The sequence below is a fragment of the Gossypium hirsutum genome, chromosome D06, assembly GCF_007990345.1.
Source record: "Gossypium hirsutum isolate 1008001.06 chromosome D06, Gossypium_hirsutum_v2.1, whole genome shotgun sequence".
Classification (NCBI taxonomy): Eukaryota; Viridiplantae; Streptophyta; class Magnoliopsida; order Malvales; family Malvaceae; genus Gossypium; species Gossypium hirsutum.
The window spans coordinates 59,908,034-59,922,118 of record NC_053442.1 but is presented as its reverse complement, the minus strand read 5'-3'; the positions used below and the strand labels follow the sequence as shown (position 1 = coordinate 59,922,118).

General features: G+C 31.5%; 1 protein-coding gene and 1 pseudogene across 1 annotated transcript; one reads left to right on the top strand and one right to left on the bottom strand.

The window, feature by feature from the left end:
• Window positions 1–1,755: 1,755 nt before the first annotated feature.
• On the top strand, window positions 1,756–3,950 carry LOC107900536 (chlorophyll a-b binding protein CP29.3, chloroplastic). The gene is made up of 2 exons (XM_016826160.2): window positions 1,756–2,639; window positions 3,485–3,950. The coding sequence occupies exons 1-2, from the start codon at window positions 2,109–2,111 to the stop codon at window positions 3,800–3,802; spliced, it is 849 nt and encodes a 282-aa protein (XP_016681649.1). The 5' UTR covers window positions 1,756–2,108; the 3' UTR covers window positions 3,803–3,950.
• Window positions 3,951–6,557: 2,607 nt separating this feature from the next.
• LOC121218429 (arginyl-tRNA--protein transferase 2-like) lies at window positions 6,558–10,672 on the bottom strand (annotated as a pseudogene).
• Between the last annotated feature and the right edge of the window lie 3,413 nt (window positions 10,673–14,085).

Genomic DNA, 14,085 nt, shown 5'->3' with positions numbered 1-14,085 from the left:
AACCCCCAAGATTTGAAGTGGATATCAAATTACACCTCTACTCGTGAGGCTTGGAACATACTTGAGACAACAACTAGATTCGAGACTCCCAAAATGTTAGAAGATGAAACCTTAGCTGACTTTTATGTAAATTTATGTGACGTCTCTAACCAAGATTTTTCCCTTGGTGAGGAGTATTCTAATGCAGAGTTCATAATTAAAAAAAATTCAAAAGGAATAACCAAAATAAATCAAATAAGTCTAAAAAACCAAGGGTAACATAAACTCTCACTAGGAGCAATAATAACAGACAAAAATTTAGCTTCAAACAACAACTCAGCTTCATCAACCTTCAAATCCATCCAAAAAATACCTCATATCTCCTCATTTTTATTCAAAAGAAGTGTCAAAACATCATTTCCAGGGAGTGAGCTAACAAATCACTTCGCAAGGCTTTTTCTCGATCTCTAATTTGCTGGATGGTCCTGATCTCAAAATGTCGAGCAATAACACAGTTGTGAGAGTTAATAAAGGCGGAAAGAAGCTCAACAATCCTTTGATTGAACCCTTCTAGGTCGCTCGCAGGACCTACTATAGTGGTCACTTCAGGAGCTGCTGTTGTAGTCTTAGTAGCAGACTCTTCTTATTCTCTTTCAGGTTGATCCTCAGGGGCTACAAAAGTATGCTTGCCTTTAAGCCATTTTTGAGAGAACTTCAACTCAACAACAGTTCTCTCAAGTTGCTCAGTAGCTCGAACAATTCTATGATTCTGCTTTTGAACGATTTGAGAAATCAAGGGGGGCAATGGGATTAGGTGCCTCACATGTACCTTTTCTACGTGCTTGGTGATTTCCTCATAAATGATTTGACTGAGGTTAAACTCGACCATTTCTACTACCTCTTTTTTAGCACAGCAGCATTCTTGCTTACCACATCACTCTGAGTGTTTGGTAACCAATTCCTTGTTACAATTGCACACAAGGTAGCTTTTGCAGTGCTTAGAGATAAGGCATGTATTGGACCCTTCAAAGGCCAAGTTGGATTAATTTTATTGGTGATGATAGAGGCAGTAATGTCCTCAGATTCTTCAAGCTCTATCATATTTGCATAGTAACAGTTTAGTACTTTTTTTATCAGCTTAAGATTAGAATCATACCACCTTTCTAGAACATGGACTTTGTAGAATAGTTGTCCTTGGTCATCATTGATGCTACACAATAAGTTAAAACAGAATTTGAGCACAACCTGTCTAATATAGGGCTTAACAAAACTATCTGACCCCATAATCCCATTATTCTCTAACAAAATGTCTATACCATACTCAACAAAACTACTCTCATCTATGTTATGTATTGAATAAAACTTTTCTTAAGCAAGGAAAGATACCTTTAAGAATAAGAAACAGTAAACTAAGACTGAATTTTCTTAAATTCGACTTGATTAATTAAAGAATTAGACCTATCCCGAAACTCGATTTAGAAAAAAAATCCGCCCTATTAGATTGGGTCAAATCAAAGCTTGTATTTTAATGTTTTATAATTAAATTTAAAACAATTTTTAGGAATAAATAAAACATTGATTATTAGTAAATATGAATTTGAGTCTGATGGAATCAAGGCACTTGTTTGGTTATATTGAATCCTTAAATCTATGCTTGAAAATGACAAAAGAACCTTGAATTACCCTACAAAATAATAAGGTGAAGAAGCCATCAATCATCCAACCTCACCCACAAAGGGATAAGGCACAAATAAGGGCCCTAAAATTCTCATTCCCATCTATCAATTCATAAAATAAAAGAAAAGCAACAAAATTTTGAGGGAAAAAAAGACTTGAAAAAGCATACATTAAGACAAGCTTCCTACACTTTTAAAATAAAATTTTTAATTTTAATCAATCGATTAAAAAACTTAACAAGTCATTTTTAAAAAAAATTAATATTCTAATATTTTAATCTCACTTTTTTTTTTCTCTAAAATCTAAATCCTTGGTTGATAATGAATGAAATGATTTCTGATGTATCATTGTCTACATGTTATTTACCCTATAATATATATTTCAAGCTTGGTCTACTTGTAGACCTATAACTCTTCAGTTACACCACGAGCACCACCAGCTAATCCCCATCCATGGCCATCACCACCTCCGCAGCTGCCACGGCGTCACATTTCTTCGGGACTCGTATTTACAACCCTAACCTGATAAGCTCTGGTCGAATCCAAGCTAGGTTTGGGTTTAGTTTTGGCACCAAGAAAGCACCACCACCACCACCACCACAACCCAAAAAAGCAGCCCCGAAACCACCATCCGACCGCCTTGTTTGGTTCCCCAATGCGAGCGCACCGGAATGGCTAGACGGGACAATGATAGGAGACCGAGGGTTCGATCCTTTCGGCTTTGCTAAACCAGCAGAATACTTGCAATTTGATTTGGACTCATTGGACCAGAACTTGGCCAAGAATGAGGCTGGTGAGATAATCGGGGTGATTAAGGAGACAGCAGAGCTGAAGCCGACACCGTTTCAACCGTACACAGAGGTCTTCGGGTTGCAAAGGTTTAGAGAATGTGAACTGATTCATGGAAGATGGGCGATGTTGGGAACTCTTGGTGCCATTGCTGTTGAGGCACTCACTGGAGTTGCATGGCAAGACGCAGGAAAGGTAAGTTGTATAATGTACCATGTTCCACGCAATTTTACGTATAATAATAACAACAATAATAATTTTACATTATATTATGACCTCTTTAAAATGTAGATTTTTAGGCATCCCCGGCCCATAATTTTTCAAAATAGGATGTCTTACCCGAAAAATAAAGGACTAATTCAAAATTTTAAAAAAATTCAAACCATTTATTTTAAACAAAACACTATAATTTTTTTATTTGGATACAGCGGTAACCATATCCAAATATGAGGTTAATATGATTGTACTAGGTAAACGTATCACAAAAGCCCTTATACGAAGAATTAGATTGTATTTTGTGTCCTTTATTTAGAAATGAATAAATTAGTCCATGTACGTTAAATAAAAAGGCAAACTAATCATTCTATTAAAAATTTCAACCATTTTTACTGTTAAAAACTGGCGTTACTAACAAAATAACCAAACAGTTACGCATGGCGTGTCACATGTGCCTCAAGAAAATTTAACCAAACTAGTTTGCTCTTTGATTTAATGTACGAGGACTAATTTACCCATTTTTTAAAATAGATGAGATAAAATACAATTTGACTCTTAATACAAAATCATCTATGGTAATTATACTCATTCTAGCTTATAATTTATTTTATTCCTTATCCAAGCTTCAGCCCAACGTGATACCTGTTCAATTTTTGAATAGGTATAATTGTCATAAATTTTTTTGAAAGAATTTCTCAGCTATATGTACAAAATGTAAGCATGGAGATGAAAATGATATTCATGTGAATATTTTGTATTTAAAATGCTGAATTTTGTTAAATATTCCATTGTATTTGTTGTTATTTATGAATTTTCAATTTCAGGTTGAATTAGTGGAAGGATCATCTTACTTAGGGCAACCACTTCCATTTTCGTTGACCACATTAATATGGATTGAAGTATTGGTAATTGGTTACATAGAGTTTCAAAGAAATAGTGTACTTGAGCCTGAGAAAAGGCTCTACCCAGGTGGCTATTTTGATCCACTTGGGTTAGCCTCTGATCCTGACAAAATTGATAACCTCAAATTGGCTGAAATCAAGCATTCAAGGCTTGCTATGGTTGCTTTTCTTATATTTGGACTCCAAGCTGCAATTACTGGAAAAGGTCCTATTACCTTCATTGCTAGCTTTAGCAGTTGATCATAGGTCGATTTACAAACCCCCCCCCCCAATTCGGATATTCATGATTTTCTATTTTTATAAAAAAAATTGATGTATTGATAAATTTTATTGTTGGAATTTCGAGACATTTTAATGTCATCTTTATGTAAGTTTTCGTGTTTTGTCATGTCTTTATTGGCCATGTTGATTATACTTAGAAATGGCAATAAATCAATTACCTACAATTTCTATAACACCTGAATATGGATCCCATTACTTCTTTTAAAATCTGAATCAATTTATTATACATGTTAAATCCAAAATTTACCATCCAAATTTCTAAATAAAATATCCCTTCTATCATCATACAATAACTATTTCAATTTAATATATCACATAATTTTAAAACATTTTTTAAATGTAAATAAAAAATAGATTTAGACATCTCAAATCAAATGAGGATAGAAATTAGATATCAAAATCTGAATAACATCCAAGGAAAAACAATCTATTGAGTAATATTTTCTCGTGTTGTATTAAGAGAAACACATGGTGTATTTATACACATTCCTACTACTACTATTACAGCTCACAATAGAGTCCACTATTTTGTCTCGGTCTTTGGGCCAAATTCCCAAATCGTAACAAAATCAAATACATAGATCCATTCCTAATTATACCAAAAATTGATGAGTCAATTCAATTATGACCAAGAAACGCCAAGAAAAAAGGACCTTAATTAGCACGAAGATTAGAACATGAAAAGGTGATTCAAGAAAATAAATTGAACATGAAAAAGTGCTAAAAACAAATGGAACATGGAAAAGGGCCAAACATAATGAGGGTTTATAAGCTATTTGGGCCAATCATTTTTGGATTTGTTGTGCCATTTTGGAAAATAAAATAATCTCACTTCGGCCATTCTAACTTTTAGCCACTTGGAATAGGGACTTCAAAAAAAAAAAAACTTTTTAGCCACTAAAATATAAGAACACTCATACTTACCAATATTAAGACGAGAAATTTTCATATACTAAAATTCTTATCATGCGTATACGTGTGGGAATTTTAAAATATATACATATATTTAAAAATAATATATAATAAATAAAAAATGTATGATTTGAAATTAATTAATTATAATAATATATTAAATATGTATGATATTAAAATAAAAAATTAGATTAAATTATGAGTGAAACCAAAGTTAAGCACATAAATAAATGAGATAAACAATATTAAATGCACTACAATTATTTAGCATAATTTTGTCATTAATTGTGAGTTAGTGTCGAGTTAACTTATGACACCAATTCAATAAAATAATATTTTTTAATTACGAAAATACATTTTTCATATTTTCCCTAACTAAGTTGGTGCACGATAAACTCGTGACACCAATTCAGTCAGGAGCTTAAATAATAGTATAGATATACAATTGATGGAAATAATAAATTGTGCATGATAAAATAAAAATGTATAAGACACACCAAATGAAGCTAAATTTAAAGTTTTACTAATTCAATTGGTGTGGCTTTAAATCCCACAATATGCATATTTTATTGATATTAATTGAAATGAAAAGACTAAAATACCCTCAAATACCCTCAAACATTTTCGTAATTTTTCTAACCGAATTAGTATCCGGTTGACTCTTGACACCAACTTAATCAGGAGCTTAACTAGAAAAATAAACATACAACTGAAGGAGATAATAAATTGTGTGTATTAAAATAAAAGTGTATTAAGACACCCCAAATGAAGCTTTGAGTGAATAGTAAATTTAAAAGGTTTATTAATTCAACTGGGACAGGTTTAAATCCTATCATATGTATAGTTTTTAATTAGGGAAAGATATTTCTATAATTTTCATAACTGAATTTATACCCATCGACTCATAACACCAACTCTTAATTGAAGTTATTCTTACACGAGTAATTATCACTGAAAATAAATTAATATCACAAACTTCAAATTTTTTAACTAAAATGCCAGAATAAAAGAAGGGAGGGAAGTTGGGGTTGAGGAAAATAATTTTTGCTTATAGAGGCAAGAGTAAACATTATTTAATACCACACATAGTCACTACAATAACACTAAAATGGCATATTCGAATATCAGAACCAGAGAAACTCACCTGATTTCGATTCCCACACCAACAGGATATCTCACATTCCCTTAATTCTGATTGATGAACCCGAAAACTCAACATGAAGTTCATAACAGCTCTCTTTCGAGGCAACCGGAAAGCTACAAAAGACTTGGAAGGTACACTGATTTGAGACTGAATTTCTAAGTCAAGCAAACCAAATAAAATTAGCCTGGTGAATAAACCATACGCTCGGACAGTTCTTCGCCTACCACTTTCTGGTAGCTGTGCAATTGCTTTTCCAGGTAGGGACCAAATGCTCGTTGAAGATCCTTCGAATAGAAAACCCTTAAATAGAATAAGACATTTTGTACTAGAAGATAATTAAAGGAGATTTACATTTAGCTTACGATATAAGGGTCTGAATCCCTTCACTATATTATGGCTATGTACTTGCATAAATATGCATTCTATAGTATATATGGCAGAGACTGAAGATCAACTGCACCTACTTTTAGTTAACAAATATATTGTGGATCAATGTTCAAACTAGGATCGGAAATCATGAGATAAAAATCTCTAAACTCTTGCCAGTTGCTTAATTGTTATGTTCTTTTCTAACTAAAATTTACCACTCAAAGTAAAACTGAAAATAAGAAGTGCCTAGCTTCACTTACCTTGTATCTTACTAGAGATCCGCTCAGTTCGACTAAAACATTACTCAAATCACCATCAGCTATCGCAGCAGATCTCAAGCCACTTGTTTTGGGCTCCAATAATCTGTTCTTCGTCATCCATAAGAACGTCATTTGAGTCTTCTAAGCCGATGTCATCGTGCTGCGATTCCAAAACACTTTCAGGAACACAAGATTTCTTTTTATCGAGCAATGGCCTTGCCATATGAAATGAAATCCACCTGGAAATATTCCTTGATGCCCCCAGCTCTTTGTTATTTGCATTGAGAAACTTTTAACACCAATGATAATAAAGCATTCAAATGATGGCATCTTAAGGAACTTTTGAATCATTAAAATAAGCAAGAGTTAGGGGCATCGAAGAATTTGCTCGATGTCATTATATGCCTTAAGAAACTTTAACATCAATGCATTATAAACGGAAAAATGTAAGTAAACGCACAGTCATCGGAGGCTGAACTTACTGGTAACGAAGAGGACAAAGAAGCTCGGATGGGTAATATGATCCTTTATATCGCATCTTGCTGCAGGAGTGTACGTAATAGCCCATACAATAATACTAAAGACTAGCACTATAGACTTGGTTCTCTTTCACCCAATCAATTTCTTGCAGAGCTGAATATTTACCCAACGATAAAATCGCATAATCAGGATCCCAGAATAAATACCTACTTGATAAACATCGAGGAAGGATGTCTACCACACCAACAGCAACTAGCTTGCCATCAATATTGTATTGCTGATGGAAAGAGCCAAAGCCACATAGCTTAACATCTATATTATCTCTTTAATCAATTAAATAAATATATTTATATTAATTATGTTGACAATAAAAAATCGTATTATTTTAATATTTCCATCGAACCCATGCTTTCTGTAAGTATTAATTCACTCGAATTTGTTGGTTTTCGTCCTTCTTGATTCCTTGTGTTTTACTCTCAACTTTCTCCACTTCATCTGCTTCTGTCGTTGTCTAGAGGAGTATTGGGGATAGTAATTTTCTTTTTGGTTTTTTATTTGATTGAGTTTGGTAAGGAAAGAGAAAAGTGAGTCAACAAATTAAAAAAATAAAGCTTCCTTAGTATACCTTACATATGGGGAACCACTAAAATCCATGTCTTTCTAAAACTCTTTCCTTTTTCTTTAAGTAAAACTTCAAAGAAGTTTAAAAATGAAACTCTCATATTATGAATCATACACATCAAAAAATAAGCTTAGATCAAATGATATTAATTGTTAAAAGACTCAAGAAATATTCTAAGTAGAGAGTTGATAGCTAAAATGTAGTACCTGTTTACGGCCATGAAAGAGCATAACATACTTGCTATTATCTCTATTTTTAATTCTCTTCCTGCAGCTCTTTTCAACTATGCTATCAATGTTTCTATTTTTATAATAACTTTTTTTCTAGTTATTGGGGACTAACCTAAAATTATTTAATCTTTTCTATGAAATTTTTAAACAGCTTTTAGTATTTGTAAAAGATGTTGGCAAGGTCCAAAACACCCTCTAGCTCCCGTGATGTTCCGCTCGTGTAGATGTCAGCCCAACTAGTAGTGATGAGCAATACCAAATTAACCTGCAAATTTGATCAAAGAGATAATACTTAAAAGTGAAAAAAATGAAATTAAAGGTTGAGATTTAGGGTTAGGGTTAGAACAGTAAATAAAAATAAATAAAGCTGAGTGTTAACTTGATCACAAGTCAAGCCACTCATAGAATGGGCTTAAACAAATAAATAAGGTCAGTTTTTTAAATGGGTCGAACTTCGGATAAGATTTTTTCGTCCGATTCTAGTTCGATCCAACCCGAATCAATTTTTTTGCTATTGTTTCGTTTCTGTTTTGTCATCATCTCATTGTTTTTTTCATACAATTTCGTTATCATACTACTAGTATTTTGTTGTTATTGTTTGAATATTGTATAACTCTTGTTTTATTGTTAATGTTACTACTATTTTAGAGGCATTTGCTTGCTAAGTTGTAATTATTTTAATGTTATTTATGTATAAAGACTTTTTTTAATGTATTTTTAATTTGTTGGGAAACATTAATTTAATGTTTTTAGTGTATTTGATATATTATATTTTTAGATTTGTTTTTATTTAAAAATACTAATCTAAAAATTAATACGGTTGAACCAGATCGAGCTCGGATTTAACATTTTTAGTCTGGGTTGGGCTTGGATAGAATTTTAAGCTCATTTTTAGGCCAAACTGAGCTTGAACCTAAAAAAACGAACCTAAAATTTTACATCAAATCGGTCCATGATCAGATCTACTGAGTACTAAACGAGAAATGGTATGTTTCAAATTTTAAAACATAAATAGGGGAATTTGAGTGTTGTAATTTTTTTAAGGGAGTAATAAATTTTAAAAGGTTTATACAGACGAGACAAATAAATCTTTCGTCGGTATAGAATTTTTACTAAAAATTAATTTTAATTGAAAGTTAAAATTAAAATTATTGCTTATATTAAAAAAACATAGAAAGTGTTTTTTAGAATTCATCCTATACCGACGGTAGTAAAATATCATAGGTATATATAAGATCTATACTGAGAGATCATTTTGAATTGTCATTGTAGATATCCTTATATGTACAGGTTTGACAGATAAGTAATCTATTGGTATAGGCCTTCTTATATCGATAGAATTTGATTATCGATAAAAGTAAGTGTTGGTATATGACAATTTATTTGTAGTTATATGTCGATAAAAGTAAGTATGGTTGTATAACAATTTATTTATAGTTATATGAGCACTTATAAGACCTCTACACTTACAGCACATTTGGTTCGCTGTATTGGAATAGAGGTGTAATGGAATAGAGACGTAATAGTAAATCAATTGTTTGGTTGAATGTAATGGAATAGAGGCGTAATAGTCATCTTGTGTTTGGTTGAATGGAATAGAGGTGTAATAGCATAATGGAAAAAACTAAAATAACTAGAATACCCTTAGCATAAATTTGTTTGGGTAAATCATTATTGTTAATTGTTATTTAAATTTTAATAAGATTATTAATATCAATAATAAATAATTTAATCATATTTAAACATAATTATTATTAAATATATTATAATTAAAATATATAATTTAATAAAATTCTTAATAATTAATATTCTTATATGAATTTACTCAAATCATAATATATGATACTATAAAATATAAATTAACATAATTATTATTAAATATATTATAATTAAAATATATAATTTAATAAAATTATTAATAATTAATATTCTTATATGAATTTACTCAAATCATAATATATGATACTATAAAAGATAATTTGGAATAATTAATATTAAATATATTTTAATTAAAATATATGACTTAATAAAATTTAAAATTATTATTACATATAATTTAATAATAATATATAATTTCATAAAATTCTTAATAATAAATTTTCTTATATGAATTTATACAATTTAAAATAATTAATATTAAATATAATTTAATAATGATATATAATTTCATAAAATTCTTAATAATATAATGTTCTTATATGAATTTACTAAAATCAAAATATAACTTGAGAATTATATTCTGCATAAACATAATTAACTTATATTAAGAAAATGTTAGATCAAAATGAAATTCTACATCATAATCCATAAGTTATATAGTTTTACAACATCAAAAAGTTTGAACATTAATTTTTAATGGTGAGAAAGAAATCTTTTGACCCATTCCAATCGCGCAACAGAAAGTAAACTAAAGAAAACGATTATTTGAGTTGGATGATCTGGAATTTTACTCAAAGCTTCATACCGTTGATCGTCAGTTAAACCTTCAATTTCCCATAAGGTTGAATATAAATTTGAAGCTTTCTCTTCCATCTTTTGATTTTCTTCTGACTTCTGCTGAACTACCACCTCGGAGGCAATACTCCTACTGATTTGATCGCCAACGGCCTTGATGTTTTTGGCCAATAAAGTGGCAGCCTCATCAAATGAAGAATACATATTATCAAGAGCAGCAGATTTCTTCTTTCTCTTGTTTGAAGATGAGGAACCCCCTTGGTCTCTATCTCCTCGCGGCTCCGTACCAGAAACATCCATGTCGTCCAAAGAGACATCAGCTTCGCAGTCATAGAATATGTTTCTCTCTTCATTCATATCTGCAGTAGGTACATCCTCGGCATTTATTTCTTCAAGAACATCAGCAGCTATTTGAGCATCTTTCCCAGTCGCTCGATATATGGCAGTAAGCTGGTCGTAGTAAGGGAAAGTACGATGTCTGAATTGAGCGGCTTCTTTGTGACTCTAAATAAAATGAGGAAATCATATTAGTTATAAGTTCGGTAAAAAAATAAATAAAGACTTGAAATACATTTTACCTTTAAATAGGAGTCTCAAACTGCATCTTCAGCAACAACGAGCTGCCTATGCTCGTCCCAACCAAAACCGCTATTGTTTTGGCCATTAAGCATGTCGTAGACGATTGACCATTCCCTTTTTAGTAACCTAATCCTCGATTCAATATTTGGTTTCGCCTTCAACATTGCATTTGGTAAAGCCTTTTCTAGCATTTTTTCCAACTCGTTCAAATAACCGGCTTTGAACCCGGTATCAGCATTAAATGTTCCAACATTGTGCAAGTCCACCATGCAAGAAACCAAGGCTGCATCTTCTTCTAGAGCCCATTTTCTTTTGGTTCCTCCAGAAGCTTGAGAAGAAGCATGTGATTGTGAAACACCTGACATAATTATCTTAAGAAAAAAAAACAAATTAACATTATTTACTATTTTTAATATCATGAATCAAAAGGTGAACAGTTTATAAAATTATATCGTTGGTTCAATATCATGAATCAAAATCTCAATACTAAATTTAAAATTATAACACATGCTGAATGAAAATAAATTAAATTATAATTCAACAAGTTTAGTACAATACAGAATTTTATTCAAACACGACCAAAGTTTCATAAACTAGCTACATAAAATAACATCAACAAATTAAGTCAAACTCAAACTGTCCCTAAACCTAACTAATTTCTAGATGCTTGCCATTCATCGAACATTTGGTTGGCTAGTTCCATCCTCCAAGTAGCCCAAGCATCCGATGGATGAATATTTGTGATATTCGGTTCATTGTCATCCACCACATTACTAGGTAATCCTTCTCCCACCTCCGCTTCAATGGGATCAATACTCATAAGGGTTCGAATAAAATTATGGAGCAAACGACATGCAATAATAATTCTATTGTGCACCCTTAAAGGATAGAACGATGGACTCCTAAGTATTCCCCATCTAAGTTTTAGTAACCCAAAGCATCTTTCAATAACATTACGTGCTGAGGCATGTTTCATATTAAAAAACTCTTACGGAGAACTTGGCTGATAACCCTAACGCCACTCGTTCAAATGATATCGTTGTCCTCTAAATGGTGCAAGAAATCCTCACAATTTGTGTATCCAGCATCAACTAGATAATAACAACCTATAAAATAATTTTTTTTAAATGATTAATTCAGCACAAAAAAGTTTAATCTTAATGAGTAATTCGAAGTCCTCTAACTATCCACTTTACCATGAGGAATTTTTAGCCCATGTCTTCTACTAATGGCATCTCGAAGAACCCGTCCATCAGCAACTGAACCTTCCCAACCCAGAAGAACATCAACAAATTGCATATCAGGTGTACAAACACCTAGCATATTTGTTGCTATGTCACCTTTTCGCGTTCGATATCTAAGTTTATCAACTGTTGGGACCTTAATCTTAATGTGGGTTCCATCAAGAGCACCTAAGCAATTCTATATCACATGATAGAAAACCTTGAGTTAGAATACTAATTTAAATCTAAATCAACTAATGTTGTACAAGCTATATATAAAACTCAGTCCAATACCTTAAACCATTTCCACCTTGTGTCAGAAGAATCGGCTGTAATTGGCTCCGGCTTTTTAAAAAACACATCTTGTAAGTGTATGATAGCATTTAAAACACTATGAAATGCTCTGCTAACAGTTTCCCCAGACCTTCTAAAGTGATGCTTGATAACTCGATTTTTCAGGTGATGGGAGATGATATGTAAAAACATTGCTACTTGCTCATCAACCAGCATGTTTCTTGACGACTTCAATCCCCCTATCGATTCTAACATCTCACATAATTTAAAAAAGGCAGTTCTATTCATCCTAACTTGTGAAACACAGGTCTCGTCACTAGCATATACAAGCCTTTTCACATAATCTCGTTTTGCATAAACATCTAAGGTATAGGACCTAATCATTGGTCTATAAGTATGTAGGCTAAGGCTGGCACCCATTCTAAATAAGAACCAAATCGCAATTCTATAGAATTTCAACCATAATGTCAATGCAATACGAATTCTTTTACGCCTCGCACTTTGTGCAATTAAAGGCAGACGAAGCAAAAAAGTATATATTAAATGAAATAAATCATATAATATAATATAAGGACTATATATCAAATTATAAACTTAATCAAAAGTCCTGCCCGAAAAGCTCAACTTATATTAACCTTAGTCAAAAAAATTCATAAGCTGGAACCCAGCACATATTCATATTTATTAATTAAAAATTTTATTTAAGTCTAATTGAAAATATACAAATATATTTATAAAAAATAAAATATATTTGTGAGTAAAAATTCATAAGCTGGAACCCAGCACATATTCATATTTATTAATTAAAAATTTTATTTAAGTCTAATTGAAAATATAAAAATATATTTATAAAAAATAAAATATAATTGTGAGTAAATGTTCAGACTAATATTTTAAATACATAATTTAACATTGCAAATACTTTACCCTTTAATGGGTTATCTAATTAAGTGGATGAACTTATGAATTTTTTAAATAGATGAAAATGAATTTTTGGATACAAACATGTATGATCATAAACTTTACAAAAATTATCGTGGCACATGACTGAAACCAATTCTGCCTAAATTAATTTCACTGACCGAATTAGCTTTCATACCAGGAATACTTATTCAGAATAATATCATCATGGCACATGAGGCATTTCATGCCATTAAAAGAAACAATTAGGGAAGGAAAGGTATCATGGCCATTAAAATTAACAGAGAGAACATTTGCACAATAGTTCCGAGTAGAGGACTCCACCAAACAGACCCCCTATCCCCTGCTTTGTTCAACCTCATTGCAAATGTCTGATTAGTTAACATCGAGAAAGCAAAAAAATCAAGGAAACTTGAGAGCTATTGTATTTCTTGAAAATGACCATCAATCTCTCATGTTTTGTTCATAGAAAATTGTTTGCTTTTGCACAGTCAATATACCTAATGCAACAGTTATCTCAGAAACGAATAAAATTTTCCAAGAGGCATCGAGCTAGGCTGTCAATAAAATGAAGTCTTTGATTTTTTTTATGTAGTACATAATAAATTCGTGTCTTGTTTTATACTATATTATAATAAATTTTATCATATGACGTATATACAGCCAATATTTTTATTATTGTACGTCCATATACAATTATGACTGTATTAAAAACCAAGTTATTCCTGCACCTGCAGTTTTGGTCCTTAGAGG